This window comes from Xiphophorus hellerii, chromosome 8 (assembly GCF_003331165.1).
Source record: "Xiphophorus hellerii strain 12219 chromosome 8, Xiphophorus_hellerii-4.1, whole genome shotgun sequence".
Lineage (NCBI taxonomy): Eukaryota > Metazoa > Chordata > Actinopteri > Cyprinodontiformes > Poeciliidae > Xiphophorus > Xiphophorus hellerii.
Genome location: NC_045679.1, coordinates 16,419,005 through 16,437,490, shown reverse-complemented (window position 1 = coordinate 16,437,490; position 18,486 = coordinate 16,419,005). Strand labels below are relative to the sequence as shown.

General features: G+C 36.3%; 2 protein-coding genes across 3 annotated transcripts; one reads left to right on the top strand and one right to left on the bottom strand.

Moving 5' to 3' along the window:
- Nucleotides 1-3,247: 3,247 nt before the first annotated feature.
- lman2la (lectin, mannose-binding 2-like a) lies at nt 3,248-8,324 on the bottom strand. Of its 2 annotated transcripts, XM_032570747.1 has the most exons (9): nt 8,119-8,324; nt 7,646-7,764; nt 7,312-7,429; nt 7,118-7,200; nt 6,961-6,993; nt 4,406-4,567; nt 4,202-4,316; nt 3,837-3,962; nt 3,248-3,723 (listed from the first exon to the last, which is right to left on the bottom strand). In XM_032570747.1, exons 1-9 carry the CDS (start codon nt 8,315-8,317, stop codon nt 3,581-3,583), a joined length of 1,098 nt encoding a protein of 365 aa, XP_032426638.1. In that variant the 5' UTR covers nt 8,318-8,324; the 3' UTR covers nt 3,248-3,580. The 2 variants fall into 2 exon arrangements, with proteins under 2 accessions (XP_032426638.1, XP_032426639.1); XM_032570748.1 differs by lacking the exon at nt 6,961-6,993.
- A 1,533-nt stretch (nt 8,325-9,857) lies between these two features.
- On the top strand, nt 9,858-16,149 carry mtfp1 (mitochondrial fission process 1). Its single transcript, XM_032570594.1, has 4 exons — nt 9,858-10,001; nt 11,137-11,264; nt 12,476-12,708; nt 13,753-16,149. The coding sequence occupies exons 1-4, from the start codon at nt 9,941-9,943 to the stop codon at nt 13,817-13,819; spliced, it is 489 nt and encodes a 162-aa protein (XP_032426485.1). The 5' UTR covers nt 9,858-9,940; the 3' UTR covers nt 13,820-16,149.
- Nucleotides 16,150-18,486: the final 2,337 nt, after the last annotated feature.

Here is an 18,486-nt window from a genome sequence, read left to right as displayed (position 1 = left end):
CAATCGCCTTGTTTACAGCAGTGTGGACCCACCCACTGACTTTGATGGTCAGACTAATTGACAAAATAATTTGATGATATCCTGCAACACAGAACTATGAAAAAAAGAAATAGAAATAGTGATATATGGACACAAATTGTCACATTTATAATTATATATTGAAAATTTCTGAAACATTTTGCCTCATAAAATTGTGGCATGTTTATACTTTGATAATAGTAACTGTTTACTGACAATTATGAAAAGAAAAACCAGTTTCCTCCCTGATTTAATGTAATCAAAGGTCTTTATTTAATTTTGTGAAATAGTGCTTGTGCTATTAACAAAACATACTAAAATAATAAAGTGGACCTTTGCAAATATATTTTTGTCCTACAATATGCCAAAGTGAAATACTTAGGAAAAAAGCAGAAGAGATTTGTTATATTGAACGGTAGATAAGACACATTTTATTAAAAAACAAAAACAAACCAACCAGAGAAAGCAAACGAGTGTCATGGGAAATAAGATAGTAGAAATAAGTAGTCATCATACGAAAAAAAATCAAATCAATTTGAAGCGTAAAGATGATGTGCAACAACACCAGCCTGTTGCGTCAGACCTGTATGTGCGCAGGGCTTACAGCAAAGATATGCAACAGAGACAGGAGACATGTTTGTACTCGTAACAAAAAAAACAACAAACAAAAGGTAATTTCAGTGTTAGGAAAGAGAAAGACTGTTTGTAGCAGCTATGTTGCTTACATTCTTAGCAAATCTCAAGTCTCTCACAGGTAAAATATCTTTAATAAATATATTCAAAGTTAAATTCTCCCACATTATCTCGTAAATGCCTAAAAACCCAGACTAGTCGTGTTCATACTCTCTAATGGTGGAAGCCAGCAAAGATAAAATATTTTTATATCTTTTTTTCACATCCAACAATAAATGATTTGCCTTCAACACATATGAACATTTTAAAATCAGTTTTGTACAGTTTTGCACAGCAGTCTAGACAACATACAAGCTGAAAAGCGGACATTTTCCGGCTCTAAAAAGCACTGAGAGGTGATCATGTTGCTTTGAGAATGCATACACAAGCACATTATAATCATTTAACAAAATCTTGATACATTTCAAAATAAAACAAAAACTTCAATTTTATTTTAAATGGACAAAGTTTTTGCATTTTAAGAAAAAGGCATGCAAACCTCAGATTTGATACTGCAGCATGTTTTTAAGTTACGATTCTCTTTAAATGTGAATGCATGTGGGTTGGCCTCATTCACCATTTTATGAAAAGGTTGTGAATTTGGAGGATGATGAATTTAAGCATTAATGGATTCCATGAAAATATTGTAAACAGGTTAAAATTCTGCATCAAGATATTTGCTAAATCAGCATTGGATTAAAAACAGTCAAGAGTTCTAATAGAAAGGAGCTTCAACATATTTGTTTTTATATTATTATTATTATTAATCTGTCCAACAAATGCTGTAGTTGTATTATGATACTAGTTAATTTAAAGCCGTGCCAGTGACTTTGGGCAGGTGCATGTTCTTGTAGGACAGATGGTGTTGGAGAGAAAGAGCCAATAACAATGAAGAAACAGGAACAAAAATGTCACATTATTAAATCTAAGTTTAATTTTCTGAGACTGAAAATTTTAGCATAATCAGTCTGTTTCAGGTACATCGGGATCCATTCTGGTGAGACAATCTGGTGTCAAAAATATCTGTGGAACATAAAATAATCATGTGAAAGGAGATAGAAAACGCTGCCGCTCCTTCAACACAATGTTTTTTTTCGCTACTCCGTTTTCTCAGGGCATTGATGAGTTAAGAGGAGGCGCTTTATAAGTACTGGATCGCGAAAGGAAACCAAAGGTGCCCATGGAGCAGCTTAGGCTTTTAGCACAAGTTACCATGGTGATAGTACAAGGTAAGAAGGGAGGCAGCTTTGTTAAAAATCCTGACCTGAACCCTAAGTTACATCAATAAACAAGTGGAAAATGCTGAAATTGGGTCCAGAATCCCTTCCTAAGCTAAGATCAAGAAACAGAGTATCCATTAATGCAACATGAAACATGTGTTATTTCAAATTTGAGATTTATGTACAAAGTTACCTTCCAGACAAAATTCAGGGAAGGCACTACTAAATTTATCCAGATGATAAAAAAAACAAAAAAAACTGTTACACTAGTTTGCGAACCATCTCAGTCTGCTTTCATTTATCTTTTAGAAACAGGTTTTGTGTTTTTGTTTGTTTGTATTTTTTTTCAATGAAGAATTATAAACCTCTCAGAAATATTGGGCAGCAGGGTTGATATTATGTTCCAACCATTTGTTGCTTCACATAAAAAGAGCCTATATAGGTAACATGTGTTCTTCATCCCACACAAAATGCACCGATAACATACAAGTTCACCTCATTTTTATTAAACTGGAAATATAGTGACCTAAAAGTTCTCACATAATGTTATTCTTTACCAAACCAAACTTTCAACATCAATTCAACCTCTTGTGCCCCATAACAGCTGGAAGAACCTGAACTAGATTCAATTTAAATTATATTAATTAAAGAAGTTCAAAACAACTACACTAATGTAAAGTATAAATGGACGGACCTGATCAAATATCTTACATAGTATTTGTCTTAAACGTTTTTGCTTTTTTCATAAAAAGCAGTAAGAAGCTTTGGAGTAAATTAAATAATAAATCAACTGAATAAATAATTCAAGTAGAACATTTTTCTCAAGCTCATAATCAAATGTAGTACTAAAAATGCCATCTGAATGTCGCTTAGTGACCAAATTTTAAAATGACTAATTTATTTACTTGGGGAAAGAATAAGGCTGCATGATGCAAGGAAAACGTGAAATTCGATGATAGTGGTGAACGACGCAATAACGATATGAGTAAGATATACAAAAATAAGCTCATAGCAGCAAACTTATACCACAGATAATGAGCAAACCCTTCCAGCTTCTGAAAAAAAAATCATTATTTCCATCTCAAAAAGAAGGTTTTATTGAAAAAGCTGCTTCTGACTTTACTGTCTTCTAAAACTTTTCGTGCTCAATAAAACAACTTGTATTACAAAACGTATAGAGGTTTAATGTATGGTACTTCAATTACTACCTAACATTTATTGCAGTCCAGACTGTTCTCTGCAATATGCAAACTGCATACAGGGATGTTGGGATAACAATAAATTTGCAGTGTATTGTGCAGCCCAGGAAAGACCGACATTTATTTTAAAAGTCCCACTTTTAACATGGTTTAAATATTGAGAAGTTAATTTAGGAAGTCATCTGGACAAAATTATTACATTTAAGGAACTTGTGAGTAAGTGCAGTGAACATAATTACTTAGAAGAATTATCAGAGGTGAAAAATGCAAATCCCTCCAGCTGGTTCAGAACCATTCCTGAAAAAATGGAATCAGTTGCAGGGAAAGCCTGTCCTACTTCTCCTGTCAAACTGGGTAAAAGCCTCTGCTGCTCCGCCGCTCAGTGGCAGCGTCTTACTTCTCATCTGATCTCAGCTGTGGGTCGGTGGCCCACAGTAGTTATAATAATCCCTGAGCCCTTCGTGGCGTTCCTCAGTAGAAGCGCTTACGTCGGCTCTCGTTCCAGTGGCTGTAGACCACCATGCCGATGACGATGAGGAAGATGCATCCCAGCATGGAGAAGAGCACAGTGAAGAAAATGGCTAATCCGCTCATCCCTTCTTCATTCTGACCCACTGAGAAGAAGAGAAAAACAACAAAAGTCAATATGACACAGAGAGAGTGAGAATATTAAATGATCTAAATGTGATGGAACAAATGTTTTTTTTTTTTTTTTTGCATGTCTTACGTCTGAGGAGCTCCATATTGTCCACGCTGGGGATAGTTATTACATCCTGCTCCTCCTCCTTTTCTTCCTTTTTACTCCGCAACACCGTCAGTTGGTAAAGTTTGAGGGAAATGATGTCATGATTATCTTATCAAGTTTCAGAAAAACAAAACACAATTAATCTACGTTTTAGATTTTGAGTCTTCCAAAATGATTTAACGAGCATAGATGAGCCAAAACCTTCCTTCTGCGTGATTACTTAATTTTGGTCTGTGTGTGTGTATTTACATATTAACTGGATGAATCTCTGTTTAAATGAAGCAGAACAATTTGTAGTGGCTGATAACGTTTTCAGTGCTGTTCTCCAGAGAGTGTCAGTGATTTACCCGAGAGATCTCCGGTGATTGCTGAAGCTCCAAAATAATATCCCAGAGGCAGCCTCACTCCAGGTATGTCCAGACAGTCCCTCCACTCATGCTGGCCATCAATGTCTATCATCACCTGCCCCACAGATTGCAGCCAAACAAAAACATTTTTAATTTCTGGCGTAGGCGTTCTTTAACCGTGTCTCTTTGTCGGCGGTTTCTCACCGTGAGCCTGCGGCGGATATATCGAATGAAGAGGAACGTGTCGTGCTTTTGGTTGCGCACCATGGCGTTGCAGCCACCGAGTTCGGTGGGGCGACCATCCCGCTCGTGGTCATAACTAATGGTGCCATTGCCCACCATGGCAATAACGAACGGGAAGATCCTCTTGTAGTTGAAAAGGGGGAGGAGAGAGACGACAAAGATAATTCAGGAAAATCTGATTTAAACTCATCTCTTATCAAAAGATGTTGATGCTGATCACTTTGAGGATGTTTACTATGCAAGAAATTGGTCATACATAGGAAGAAATTTAACCGTTGAAACAGCTTTTTCAATAATTTTGATGAATGGAAGGTTGGCCTGTAATTCTGCAGTAGTGGTTTGTCCATTTGTTTTTTTATCAATGGTTTGATAACTGCTGTTTTACAACCTGGGAGAAAAAATTTGATGAGTGGGATGAGTTTACTATTTGAATCAGATCAGATGCAATGGCAACCAGAACTTTGAAAAGTTGTGGGTAGGATAGAAAGAATGCGCCACTTTCAGTACACATTGTTGTAGCAAGAACCTTTTACATTTTCCGCACATTTCACATTCAAATATTCCTTTGTATTTTTGTGAATAATGTTTTTTTTTTTTTAATGGAGTCATGCAAGTTGACTCCAGTCATGCACTCACATTTTGACAAACGATGATTTCTGGTCACAATACAATCATGACAGACAAAACAAAATAAAATGCTGAGATGCACCATAAGATATGAGCAAAAACGTAAAAAGGTGCAACAATTATTTGTGAATTAGCTAATTGTTTAAGCTTTTATATGAAAGAAAGTAAGACAAAGACAAAAAAGCTAAAAACAAAAATGTTATTTTTCTTGCATTAATGCTGACAAAATGTTTAAAGAATAGAAAACACCTAAATACTTCTTTTGACAAAATAGTTAATATGGCATATAACCACAATATGAAGATGAATTAACAACAAGGTCATAAATATGGCAAATAATGCCACAAAAGTTTCTAAAATCATCATTAGCAATGACGTTGCTTGTATCCGTAGGAAAAACAGACACAATTTCATGGTGGAAATCACAATAGGAGCTCTGAAACATTTCACAGAATCAATGTTTGGGAAAGCAATCCCTATATAAATAAATCAAGGTATTAATAATAGTGATAATAATGAAACAGAAAAGTACCCAGGATGTAGGAACATTGTAGTGTTTTCTTATCTTTTTTCCTGTTCAGAATAAAAAATATCTTAAACTGATGGTCTTGTTTTTCTTGTTACTAAATCAGTATTTGCTGCCAACTAGATGTTCATTTCAGTAAAGCCCATTTTTAAATGGCATATACCCAAAGCACATCTTACATATTAAGTGTTTACACTCCACTTCCAAATTCTTTATTGTATGAAAATAAACTTTCATACAACTTTTTTAGATTTTATGTGATAAGCCTAGATAAAGTGGTGTACCATTGTGAAGTGAAGGGAAAAGTATAAATGGCTTTTAAAGTTGTTGTCTTTTTTACATATTAAAAGCTCTAGAGAGGAAAATCTGTCAAACACTTTACTATGCTGACCTTTTCTGAAAGTTGAATGAAAGTAGGAGAGGACAAACATGTCAAAGATGCTCTGGCTAGATGAGACCAAAATGTTACTTTTGTAACATCACGTTGGAAAAATAATAAATAATTTTAAAAAAAAGCTGGTAGAGGTTGAAAAAACATGAGACTGGGTTGAAGGTTCACCTCCCAGCAAAACAACAACCTTAAACATACAGACACAACTATTATGGAATAGTTTTGATTGAAGCAAGTTTATGTGATATAAAGGCCCAGACTTGATTTCTCATAGTTGCTCTCCATCCAAGATGACTGAACTTGATGTATTTTGCAAAAGAATTATCTCTAGATGCATAACGTATAAAGCAACTTGCAGCTTTAAGAACAACTAAATGTACTAAATCTACTAAATATTAACTCAGGTGGCAAACTTTTAAGATTTTCAATGGTAAAATATTTTATAAACCCCAGATCATTTTATTTCCATTTGAAATATGTTTCTTTGTGTTAATCTGTTACATAAATTCCTAATAAAACATCTTTAGGTTAATATTTAAGTTGTGATAAAATGTGGAGGAAGCTGTGAATACTATTGCAAGGCTGTGTAGTAATTATAAAGTCAATGCCTTCAACTCATCGAAAGCAATTTATTTAGAAAGCTTTAAGATGCTGACATTTTTAAACCTATAACAGCAGCTGCATCAGTGCCATTTAAAATTTCTTACATAATTTTCTTGTTAATGAGAACTTTCGGAGTCTGATGCAAGGTTCCTATTTTCAGTTTTGTTTCTTATGTAATGTTGGATATAAAATATTTTGAATGGCTTCTGACATGTGAAGTATGTTAATGTGAGTAAAACAGTCAGTGAACCACACAGCAAACCATGCAGGAACAAAAATGTTGCAAACCAGAATGTTTTGGTTTTGGGAGCGACATGCAACTCTAGGATGGATTTCCATTACATTGTTTTAGACACAGAACCTGGTTACCTGTGTGCGTGGGGTGTATCTCTTCTTCTGCGCCTGTGTCCAAATGATTGCACAAAGAACAGAAACACAGCCCCTTTACACGAATCTGCAACAACACCTTGCCAGTGTGAGGCGCTAGTTCACTGACCAGGATTTAGGCAGAAGAGCTGAAGCATACCTCTATGTGCTTCTCCTCGTTGGGATAGGTGTCCACAAACACACCCAGGCCAGTGAAGTTGTCCATATTTCCAAATACAGGACCTGGAGGCACATCAAAGTAGAGTGTTGTAGATGGAGAGAAACGTTAGAAATATGTGTGAAGATTAGTACTACAATGAGTTATTTCTACATTACATTATGTCTTATAATCACCTTTCTGCATGCGCTCCTTGGTATACCAAATGGCTAGACCATCACCGTTAAGGTTCTTCTTTCCTTGCCCATGAACCTTAAAGTGCACCTGCATCTCCCAGTCCTTTAAGTGGCATGGCTAAAAGAAGAAGCAAAAGGTAAAGTGACATCATTCAATTAAAAGAATATTAAAAGAAACCTTTAGTTTTGCTCTAATTCCTAAAGTAAATGTTGATCTACATAGGAGAAATTTGTTATGCTAACATTAGAGCTAAGAGAGAGAGACTGACTGGTCTACTAGCATCAATCATGTAAAATAGTAAATCAATTATTAGAAATAGATTATGCTACTCACAATGCGGCTCCATACTGCCCCCTGTCTGCTCTGCATGTCAGGTGTGAGTCGCACCTGGTCAGTGGTTACCATGGCATCCCCCATCAGCTCCCAGTGGGAGGAGCCTAAAGATCCCACACCTGCGACCACAAACGATACAATCATTACCAAAGAGCTGACTCGGCAGGTGGTTGTTAACGCCAAAGCAGGTCTCCTTAGTCAGCTAAAAAAAAAAGAGCTGGCATAATAAAGAAAGAGACAAAAAAAGATTAAGAGAGAATAATAATAGTATGGTAACGCAGCAGTAAACTATGACAGCTAAATCGAAGATGGGAAGCTGTATTCTGTCCGAAAAAGACTTCCGTACATGTTAAACTGTGAGCGATAAACTTTAACAAAGGTGTCGTTTATTTACTGAAAACGTCGTTCTGGAAACATCTGTCCTCCAGACGGTCCCCCACCCCTGCATCGCTTTTCCTGGACGGATGGCATACCTTGGTAAGGCTTGGAGAGGGAAAACTCCCGCTTCAGGAACTCTTCCATTTCGTGGTCATCGTCGGAAAAGCCCAGACTTACAAATAAAAGAAGGAAAGTACAAATTAAATACAGTTTGTACTGCATTATGTTCCATTTGGAAATAGCGTTCAGCTGTGATTTGGAGCGGCTGTGCTTGCTGCTGTTAACGGCAGCCATGGTGGGTCAAAACTCACCATGCAAAAACGCAAGCTTCGTCTCTATTGGTCCACCGTGTTGTTTGACCCATTTTAATTGGTTAATATGATTGTCAGTCATAATACGTGATTATAATTGGTCGCATTACTTTAGAAACAGAAATGAATATTTACAGTCTCTATCTACGAATCTTTAGAAACAAACTGTTTAAGAGATTGCAATGGTAAATTTCCTGAATTATGTGCTTTGACGCAATATAAAAACTATCCATAATTTAAAGAAATATCTTTAGGAAATTGATATTTATTTGTTGACAGGTATTCAAAAATAACAGAAAATAAAATAATGAGCATTGTTCCACTGGATCAAACCTATATTTAAACTGGAGAAAATTTAAACTTTCCACTACACTGGTAAAATAAACATAAATGATCAAATAAGTTTGTCAGTGAACACATCAATCAAACATTTTAGTGGTGCATGATGTTTAATAAATTATTTAACTAGATTAATGGTATCAACAGTCTGTTAGAACAGTTATAATGACGTTATTGACGTCTTGGTTTTTCAGAAGGGCAGAATCATTATAGGTACAAAATAAATGGCGGATGTCAAGATGTTTGTTTCACATTAAACAGCAGATCAAGTTCCATGACAACCTATCAGAGCAACCTGAGTTTAGTATATAACTATCCACTGATAATATAAATTTGCACTGACACAATATAAGTTTCTAGGTATCACATATTACATGACATAGAATGTTGTGCCTTTATTTTCTGTATATGTATTTTGCAGCTCTTTTGACCTCTTTCCATGTCGCATGTAAATTTGAATGGGGAATCCAGCATGTTGTGTTCAAAGCACCTGCATGATGCAGGGACTTCCTTGCTGAATCACAATCGGTGCAAACCACCAGTAAGTGTTAAAACTTTTGAGTGCTGTTCATTTCACGCTCTGCAGTATGCTTGCAATTTTGATCAATTTGTACCTTTTATTTTCCATTGACCAGAAATTTTTAGTTCATCCACAAATTGACAGATTTCTATATTATATGTGCAAGAAAATAGAACTTCAATAAAGATAACAACAGACGGTCACTTAGAGTTATTTTGGTTTGAGCAGGGGTCATAATGTGTCATATTTCCAAGAATCGGCTGGCCCAAATGGGGATCAGAAACAAAATAAGTGGAAATAGAGGTGTAGTTTTCAGACAGTATTTAATTACTTGTGATATTTGAACATTTTTATGACTTTCAATGTATAACCATTATTCACAAAAAATACTGAATTAAAATGAAAATAAATGCACACGTCATGGTTTAAGTTGTACACGCATACAAAATGGCTTGTTCATAAAATAGAACTATGAAAGGAGGAAAAAACAATGTACATTAACTAAATGAACAAATGAATTATATTTGTTTTAAGTTATGACATTTATTAATAATTATGTATTGACTGACTGATTTTATGTAATCGTGGCACCTTTGATGCTCCATACTTAGGATTTTGTAACCGGTCGTACTGCCAGTCGGATGCTGGGGGAAAGACCGCGCCCCCTTCACGACCCTGCTGGTTCGTCGGATCCCGTCACGCGTCGTGCAGTTGTGGACATCATACGGGGATGGAGTAGAGGGAAGTATGGGTCCAAGTGAAGAAAAAACGGTCGACATTTATCGTGACACATGGGTCCGCTTTTTAGGTATGTATAAAGTACGTGTTTGAAGAGACTCGCTGTTTGTGTAAGAAAACGGAGCATGTTGAGGACACCGGAACTGTCGGAACAACATAGCTTTTAGCAGAGTTAGCATAGTTGGCTACCCTCTCTTTAAAAGCTATATTTGTTTCAAACCTGGCGTCAGAAGGACTGTTTGCTACCAGATGACACAATGTGTGTGTGTTGCATTGTTCAGAAGATTGTCTCCAAACGAAAGGCTGAATAGTTAGACTCGAATAGTCTCTTTAGCTCTGTATTAAAGCGTTTTGCTCAGTCGTGCAGCAAGTTTAGGCAGTGACTTATAAACAGGAAGAAGGAACATTATACTTGCTCTCAGTCAAATTGAGACTCCAGTCTGGTTGTTCTGCAGATAGTGCTCAGCATCAGTATAGTGACTTTTGTCTCTGTTGGTACTGTAAACATTTAAAGTAAAGGGCATGAGCAGTATCCTGTCTGAAGGGCATTTTATTCATCTACTGCAGCAGTTCCTCCCTCTTGCTTGGGGGGCAGTATCCATGTACTGACATGGAAATCTGTTCATCCCCCTTATAAAATCATAATCTGCTTGCTTTCAGCTCTAATCCTGTCTGTTAAAGAATTATTTCCATATCAATATTTAGGAGTGTGCACACTGAAACCTGGACATATTTGCACATTTTTTGGAACATTGTTGTGTTATTCAAATCAAAACTTGTTGTTGTATCACTTTCATTTTTTTTGGTTTGCTTACATATAAAAAAGCAATGGAAAAAAATCATTAACAAAATGTGATTTGAATAATAACTATGCACTTAAATGTCTCTTAACTTGCGTTTGTACATCTTTGACCTGCATATCAAATACAAATATTGCTGATATGTTAATGTATCACAAATAGACTGTGGGTGTTCAGTTGTTCTGTGAGTATGTAATACTAATACACACACACAGGTTTAACATCTTCAGGTATTTCCATTTTCTGGTTTAAAAAAAACCTCATAAAAAACTCAGTTATGTCATCAGGTATTGGGTTTCCAGATCTAAAAACAGACTTCTGGGTTTCAGGAAGAAGACTATTCTTACATCTGGAGAACACAACAAGGTTAAAGTCCTAACTGCATCTATTTTTGTATTCCCGCAGGCTATGCCAATGAAGTCGGGGAGGCCTTCCGTGCTCTGGTGCCAGTGAGCTTTGTTTGGGGTAGTTATGCTGTGGCCACTGCTTATGTTACCGCAGATGCAGTGGACAAAGGCAAAAAAGCAGCTGTGGTAAGACATTACTCTTTATTTATTGTAATTTCATAAAAGAAAATGTGGTAATAGCTATGCCTGTCACAATAACAAATCATGCTGGACGATAAATTGTCCCAGAAATCATTGAGCAAAATTATAATATTGACGTTTTGAGACAATTTTCAGCTAATATGATTATGGTGTAATAATGCAAGACTAAAAACTTCAATTTTATATAGAACATTCCACATTGATATGGGATAATATTTTAAATATAAATCCAAAATAAAACACAACCAAAAACAATACATAAAAGGAAATAAAAACCACACACAACTGAAATGGATTATGAAGTCCCTGTAAACAAAATTGTCCTTCAAAAATGTTAATAATCAGCATTGATTAATTGCTTATTGCGACAGGCTTAGTAATGACATTTAAATTATTAATTTGTAGGTAAGAAAGTCAGCTTCTATTTCTACAGTTTACAAATCTGGTCAGAGTAAAATAACTATTGCTTTCTACGCTGTATTGTAGTACTAAGATTTCTTAGTATCCTATTTTCTGTTATTTTATTTCCCCCTTGTGGCAGGATTTAAGTTAGGTTTTGTTTTCATGAAAATTCAGTCTGTCTATCGTTTTCGACCTGCAATGTGGTAGAGCGACAGTTTGCTTCAAGCCACAAGTATCTTTGTCCATAAGTAGTGTTTTTGTGCTAAAATGTTGTTTGACATAAGTTTGTCTGCTATTTAAGTTTTTGTGTTTTCTTTAACGTTATTAAACGTGTCCAGCCTTCGTGGCACTATGTGTTAAAGTTATGTCTTTCATGTAGCAATGTCTGTACTTGAGACGTGCAAACTGTTCATGTATGGTATTTTTTTTTATGCTTATTTTTCAGTTTTACAAAAATTAGAGCCCAGACGGCTCAACGTTTGGAGTTTTTTGTGGCTATCTGTCTAACGCAGTTCAGCACACCTGTGTAAGGACAGAATACACGCCTTTAAATTAGACACATGAACTACAGCCTTAATAATAATACAGTCATCATTTAAAATATATTGTGGAGTGTGCAATTTCAGTTTTATTACACATGAAAAACAGGTAAACATGATTTTCTGTTTATGTAAGTTGAAAGCAGAAACAAGGAAACAATGCACCACCAGATAATTAAAAAAAACACTCCAGTTATTTTGTCCACCCACTGAGTGTCCATACCTCCTCCTCTGCTCCTCCATCTGTCCCTCCAGGCCCACGGAGACAATCCAGGGAAGACGACACGAGTGGCCGTAGCGGTCGTGGACACGTTTGTGTGGCAGGCCCTGGCCTCTGTAATCATCCCGGGCTTCACTATTAACCGGGTGTGCGCAGCGTCCCTGTATCTGCTGGGCAAGTCCACCAAGTGGCCTCTGCCTGTTCGCAAGTGGACCACCACAGCCATTGGGCTCTCCACCATCCCCTTCATCATCACTCCAATAGACAGGTTAGCACAAGATGTGTGTGTTTGTCCTGGTCGTATCTGGATCATGTGTAAATTGCAGTAAGACTTCACAGTTGAGGTTTTGACTTGTGATTAGTCATTTTAGCTATTCTTGCTGCTAAAATTACATTAACCTTGACATATATTTTATTTTTAGCAGATTAGCAAACCCCAACAAGATGACAGCTACAGTGTAAACCTGGGTTTACCTGGTAGCAACGCTTCACTATCCTCCATGATTATATGCAGCCTTGTTAAGATGTATAACAAGAACCCTTGAAGTCAACTTTCACTGCAGCAGAATCATCTCAGTGAACATTTTTGAAAAATCAAACTTTAAGTCAGCGTAGGATTTATTTGTGTCTGAAATATGCTGTTTTTACCAGCAGCAACATTATTGGTACTTCTAAAAATTCCTAAAAGAAACTGGTTTTGAATCTTTTACATTTTACTTTTTAAAAAGTGTTTGAGTGGCACTTTGTTTTTGTCTTTTCTTGATGTGACATTGAAACATTTTGTGATTTTTAAGGAGCACTACGGTTTCTTACACAGCTGCAATGGCGAAAAAAGGAGGGTCAAACAAAACTTTGTCATCATATTATTTTAAACAGCAATAAGGAAATGGCTTCCTCTGCACTTCACAGCATTATTCACCTGAAACAAGGTCAAACTTAATGTAAACATCATTAAGTTTGTCATTATCCACATTAGTGGATAAAAATTAGGTGATGTCCAAATTAGATTTTCCCCAACATACTTAAAGTGATACATAAAAAAAAAGTAGTTATTTTTTTGGGTGAATTAATTAATTAATAAATCTATTTTTATTATACATATTTCATATAATTAATAATTTTGGTGTAATCACATTTTTAAATCTGATAACAGTCAAAATGTTTAATTCCTTTACTTTTGTTCCACTTGAGTCTCACTTTACCATCTCTATTCGTGTCATAAGTTTAATTTGAATCTGACATTTTTGCTTAGTGAATCAGTTTTTAACATAATGCATTATTTATCACATGTTCTGCTCTGTGCACACTGTAGGTCAGTGGATTTCCTGCTGGACTCGAGCCTTAGGAAGGTCTACAATGATGGAAAGAAGCACGAATAAAGAGGATCATGCAGACTGGAAGCACACCAGCCTGCAAACTTGCACCAATTATGCAGACACTCTGGAACGCAGCCATTTCATGGTGCAAGATTTCAAACTCGCTTGGTGATATAACTGTATTACCATAGTTTTTATGACAGAGCTGGATATTTACGTACAAGGTTAGGTGATTTAAAGGGAAATCCTGCTCCAAAGCAGGCTCAGTTTTATCCTCAGGGCAGTGTGGGTTATATTACCAAAATAAATCTTAATGAGAATGTAGTAATATAGAAATGACACAACATCTTCACTTTACCTGCTTGTTTAGCTTAGATATAATAAATTCCTAGAAGACAAAGAAAACTTAGAATGTTGCCATCTTTCAAAAGAGAACTGAGTCTTTTTACTCTGGCTTGTGAAGCAGCTCTTAATATCTAAACATCAAGGTGCATTTGTATCAGTGAACTCTTAGTGTGTTATAATTAGCCATATTCAATGGCACTGTAGTATAATGGCAGGTCAATGAGCCAGGTCACTGTCAAAGGTTTCTGTTACTGAAAATAACTGCAGCACTTAAGAGATGTTACTTGGTGCACTTTTTCAAACTTTTTTTTTCTTTTGAAGCTTAATGAGCTTTCACTGACAGCCTTCTTTTCACATTAGTTCCAGCTTCTTTGATTCTATGCACTATAAAATCAGTTTACGGTTAGAAATAGCAATTTTAGATCATTTAATACTGTATATAGTACTGAGTTTTATATCTACTGTAGGTATACTCTGCCTGAGCTGATGAAAAAGCAAAACTGTGCAATTTGACTTTACCTCCAAAGGCTGGGCATTGAAATCACATTTAGTTTTTCAGTTCTCAGATTAGGTACATTAGACATTAGGGAATAGTGATCTCTGAATAGATATTAGGCATGAATAACAAATTTTAAGATGCTGTTTGTCAAGACTGTGACAATTTAAGTCAGATGCTACAATTCATCATGAGCTATGCAAGGGAAACATTGTGTGTATAGATGAGTTTAAAATTGCAAGGATTGTTTCCTGCATTTAAAAAAATCCTCAATTTACAAATATTTAGAAATTAAGAAGGGAAATCTGATAAGAACTGCAGGCAGCTGAGAATACCGTACGCTAGGCCATCTGTTTAAAGGGGCAGTATTATGTAAAATCAACTTTTTTGAATTTTATACTGTGTTCTAATTTTATTCCCTAATCAAAAACATACCTGGAGTGTTGCTTTGATTCTTTCATTTATGTTTGAGCAATCCTTGAATCTCAAGCGACAGCCAATCGGGTGTGCAAAACGCTTGGTCTCACTGATCAACGCCTTTTCCATGCAGCCCCTCCTTGCAGCTGCAATCTCCAAGCAGAACTTCCGCCTCACAGAGCATCCATTCGGTCTTATTCCCCCACTCGGTTCCTCCAGACTAGTCAGCAGCAATTAGCAAACACCTAGTGGAAGTGCTCATCTACTGAGCTCATCATAGGAGCTACTTCTCAGTGCACTTCTCCTAAGATCGACATTAAAGGCTTAATGGAAACATGTTGTTGTGATGACTTCCTAAAGACGAAGGATCAGAAAGAGCAGGAGTTTCTTAAAGAGACAGAGGCCCAATTTCAAGGTATGACTTAAATTTCTTTTAAGTCATGTTTGATATTTATAGCATTTTTATAACTGAAGATAACATATTTACTTAATTGTGCTATAAAATTACACTATACCCACAAAATACATTGTACTGCCCCTTTAATATGTCGCCTCTTGTTTTCATTTCCGTTTATTCCGTTCATGCAAAAACTTTGCTACAAGTTTGGGTGTCGACATCAGCAATTAGCACAACTTTGTCATGGGCCGACTTGACGGCATTGAAATAAATGTCTTTATTGTACTGACCATTTTACACATTTAAGCATGCATTGTGTTCTGTATGCATAAGTACATTTGCCAAACATTTTAATTCATCAAAGTAGGAAAACTAGAAGCTCCAAGTCCAATTGCTGTAAATTCAAACTGAGCCACAATATTTGCTATATTTTTATTTGACCTTTCCTGATATGTTAAAATGTCTGCCACAAACAAAAAAACATTGATATTCACATGATATTTTAAAAGGTTTTAGAAATTGTATTTTAGAAATTTTTACTTTTTGATCAATGTGACCTTGAGTCACATTTTTAGCCTTAGATGAAAAGAAATGTACAGTTTGTTTTGTTGCTGTTGTTCACATTGTGGGGACTCAGATCTGACATATAAAGTTAAATTCATTTGTATGACGAACATGCGCACAATTCATATTCTGTTGTTTTTGGGCTGTGGGGAAATAAAATATGGACTGTCTGAATTGTCCCAGCCTGTGGTCTTTCTGCATGGAATTTTCATGTTTTCCCTGTGGCTGTGTTCTCTCTGGGTACTCCACTTTCCATCCACAGTCCATAAACATGACTGGTGGTTATGGTTTTGAATTCTCTAAATCACCTTTAGAGTGTGTGTGGCTCTGTGGTGGACTGGCAACTTGTCCAGGCCTCTTGCTCAAAAACTGCTAGAGATAGGCACCACTGTCCCACTTTGCAAGGATGAGTAGGTATAGCCCATGGATGTCTGGATGGATACTTATTTAACTCTGCATCCAAGTCAGTGGACAGGACTGCAGTTTATAGTCTGGTTGAAGATTTATAATCATGTTTCTTGTGTGCAAATTCATCACTGTCAGTATTATCATGGTTGTTTAGCCACAGCTACATTTTAAACAATTTCTTAGTATAATGCACAAAATCACAGTAAGCCATCCAGAAAAATATATATTTTTTAAATATACGATTAATGATTTATTCAGGATTTATGTTTTAAGATGTAAATCCTCATATGTGTGAACACATTCATTTACTAGTTTTGAGTTATGACCTGCACATAAATATTGATGACCCTTGATGCCTGACAGATACCTGTCACCTGTAGGCCAATAAAACAGCTATCCAAATAGAAAACCAGCTGACCTAAGAGCTGAGATTATTGGTCCTTATTGAGTCAGAGCACAGCTGATTCCACTTGTGGTGATAAAGAGTGCAAATAAAAGGCAAAGGAAATTGCCAAGTGCTTCAATGCAGTCATGTTGATGTTCTGTTTTGTGCTTGTGGCCCATTTGGCCATATCAACTGTTTTGGCAGGTAAGAAGGTGACACTGTTTTGCAGTTAGTCAATAACTGACTTGTTCATTATGTTTTCATACTTGCGTTATCTTGCTCAGGCTCTCCTGTCTTTGTTAATGGACGCTGGATAACACAGTTGGATAACGAAGAATATTACGATATGGAGGAAGATACTGCTATACCAGATGAAAGTATGTTGCCTGACAACTCCTCAGAAGATGGACTGTTGCCGCATGAAATCTTCAATTTGCAAACGACTCCAGAATCTTCTCTCCTATTGGGTAAAGGTGGGTTGCTTTTTGCTAAAACTCACAGGTTCCAGCTTTGGGGACATCTTGGTGTAACTCTTGTTTGTCTCCCTCAGATTCTAATGAAGTTCATGACTCAAGAGTGTGGAAGACTGTGGTTGTAACAGCTGTATTGCTGGTGTCTCTAGTAGGATGTCTGGGCACCGCTTATTACTTTTGCATCTGGAGAGGAGGCAGGATTCATTATATGCCTCAGAAGACCTTTGCCTAAATGTAAAATAAAGCATCATACGGTTAAAATGTTTAATTTTCAGTCTCATTTAACTTGAGTTTTTTATTATTTAATGGGGATTTCTCTTTGCACTAGTAAAACTGCAGTATGTAACTTATGAAATTTTAAACTTTGTGGGAGGGGAAGAAGCACTGCCTTCCAATGGTATCTAGAAGCAACCAATCGGAGCCAGAAGGAGGGTGTTGGTGCCGTCAACATCTTCATGTGGTTGCCCATATACCCTCTCTCCCCTGTTGGGAATGCTAGGCTAGCTGTGGCCATAGATGACTGAGGCTAAACTCTTTCCTGCAACTGTTTCTCTGCCAGTAGCAGAGTTGGTTACAAGGCCGTTTAGCTTTGAACACCATAAATGTTGTCTGCTTAAATTTATTTGCTAATAACTCCCTTTAAATATTCATTAGTCAATGTCTAAATTACGAAGAAAAAATCTCAAAGTGAAAATTTACTTTTTTCCTGCATATTAGAGACATGACATCAAAAAGCCACTAGATGTCAGTATTAACACTTGTGCCATCTGTGCACGCTGGCCAATAATTCATAATGAAGGGTGCACTGATCCTGCCTCTAGTCACTTATTTTGATCAAAGTACAACATTTTAAATTTATTTAAAGTATATAATGAATTTCTGGAATTTTTTTTGTTCCATAATTTATTGACGTTCATTAACAAACAGTCAATCTTAACTTTTAGCCTCAGATGACCATAATACCTGAAGGCTCTGTATCTTTCTCTGTCACAATGATTTAAATGTTTCCCTTCAGTTATTAAATGCAACTCCCATAAATTCTTCAAGTCTGTATTTTCTCTTGGACCCATCAGTCCGTCCTCTTTTAGTCTTCGCTTTAACGTCTTGTTGGATGCCTCTGGCAAACGTTTTGGACTTTATACAAATTCATCTCGATCAGAGTTATGGCAGAAGTGGCTGTCAGAATGTTGGCAAAAACCAGTGTACTGCTAAGAGTAGAGAGTAATGTTTTAATTCAGTGTCAGG

What these genes read in the sequence shown, in the direction of transcription:
- lman2la (XM_032570747.1), bottom strand. Translation starts at nt 8,317, where the DNA reads ATGGCTGCCGTTAACAGCAGCAAGCACAGCCGCTCCAAATCACAGCTG. An exon ending in CCTCTCCAAGCCTTACCAAG is followed by an intron (nt 7,765 to 8,118) that starts GTATGCCATCCG and finishes TTGTGGTCGCAG; the next exon opens with GTGTGGGATCTTTAGGCTCC. An exon ending in CAAGGAGCGCATGCAGAAAG is followed by an intron (nt 7,201 to 7,311) that starts GTGATTATAAGA and finishes ATGTGCCTCCAG; the next exon opens with GTCCTGTATTTGGAAATATG.
- mtfp1 (XM_032570594.1), top strand. Translation starts at nt 9,941, where the DNA reads ATGGGTCCAAGTGAAGAAAAAACGGTCGACATTTATCGTGACACATGG. An exon ending in CACATGGGTCCGCTTTTTAG is followed by an intron (nt 10,002 to 11,136) that starts GTATGTATAAAG and finishes GTATTCCCGCAG; the next exon opens with GCTATGCCAATGAAGTCGGG. An exon ending in ATCATCACTCCAATAGACAG is followed by an intron (nt 12,709 to 13,752) that starts GTTAGCACAAGA and finishes TGCACACTGTAG; the next exon opens with GTCAGTGGATTTCCTGCTGG.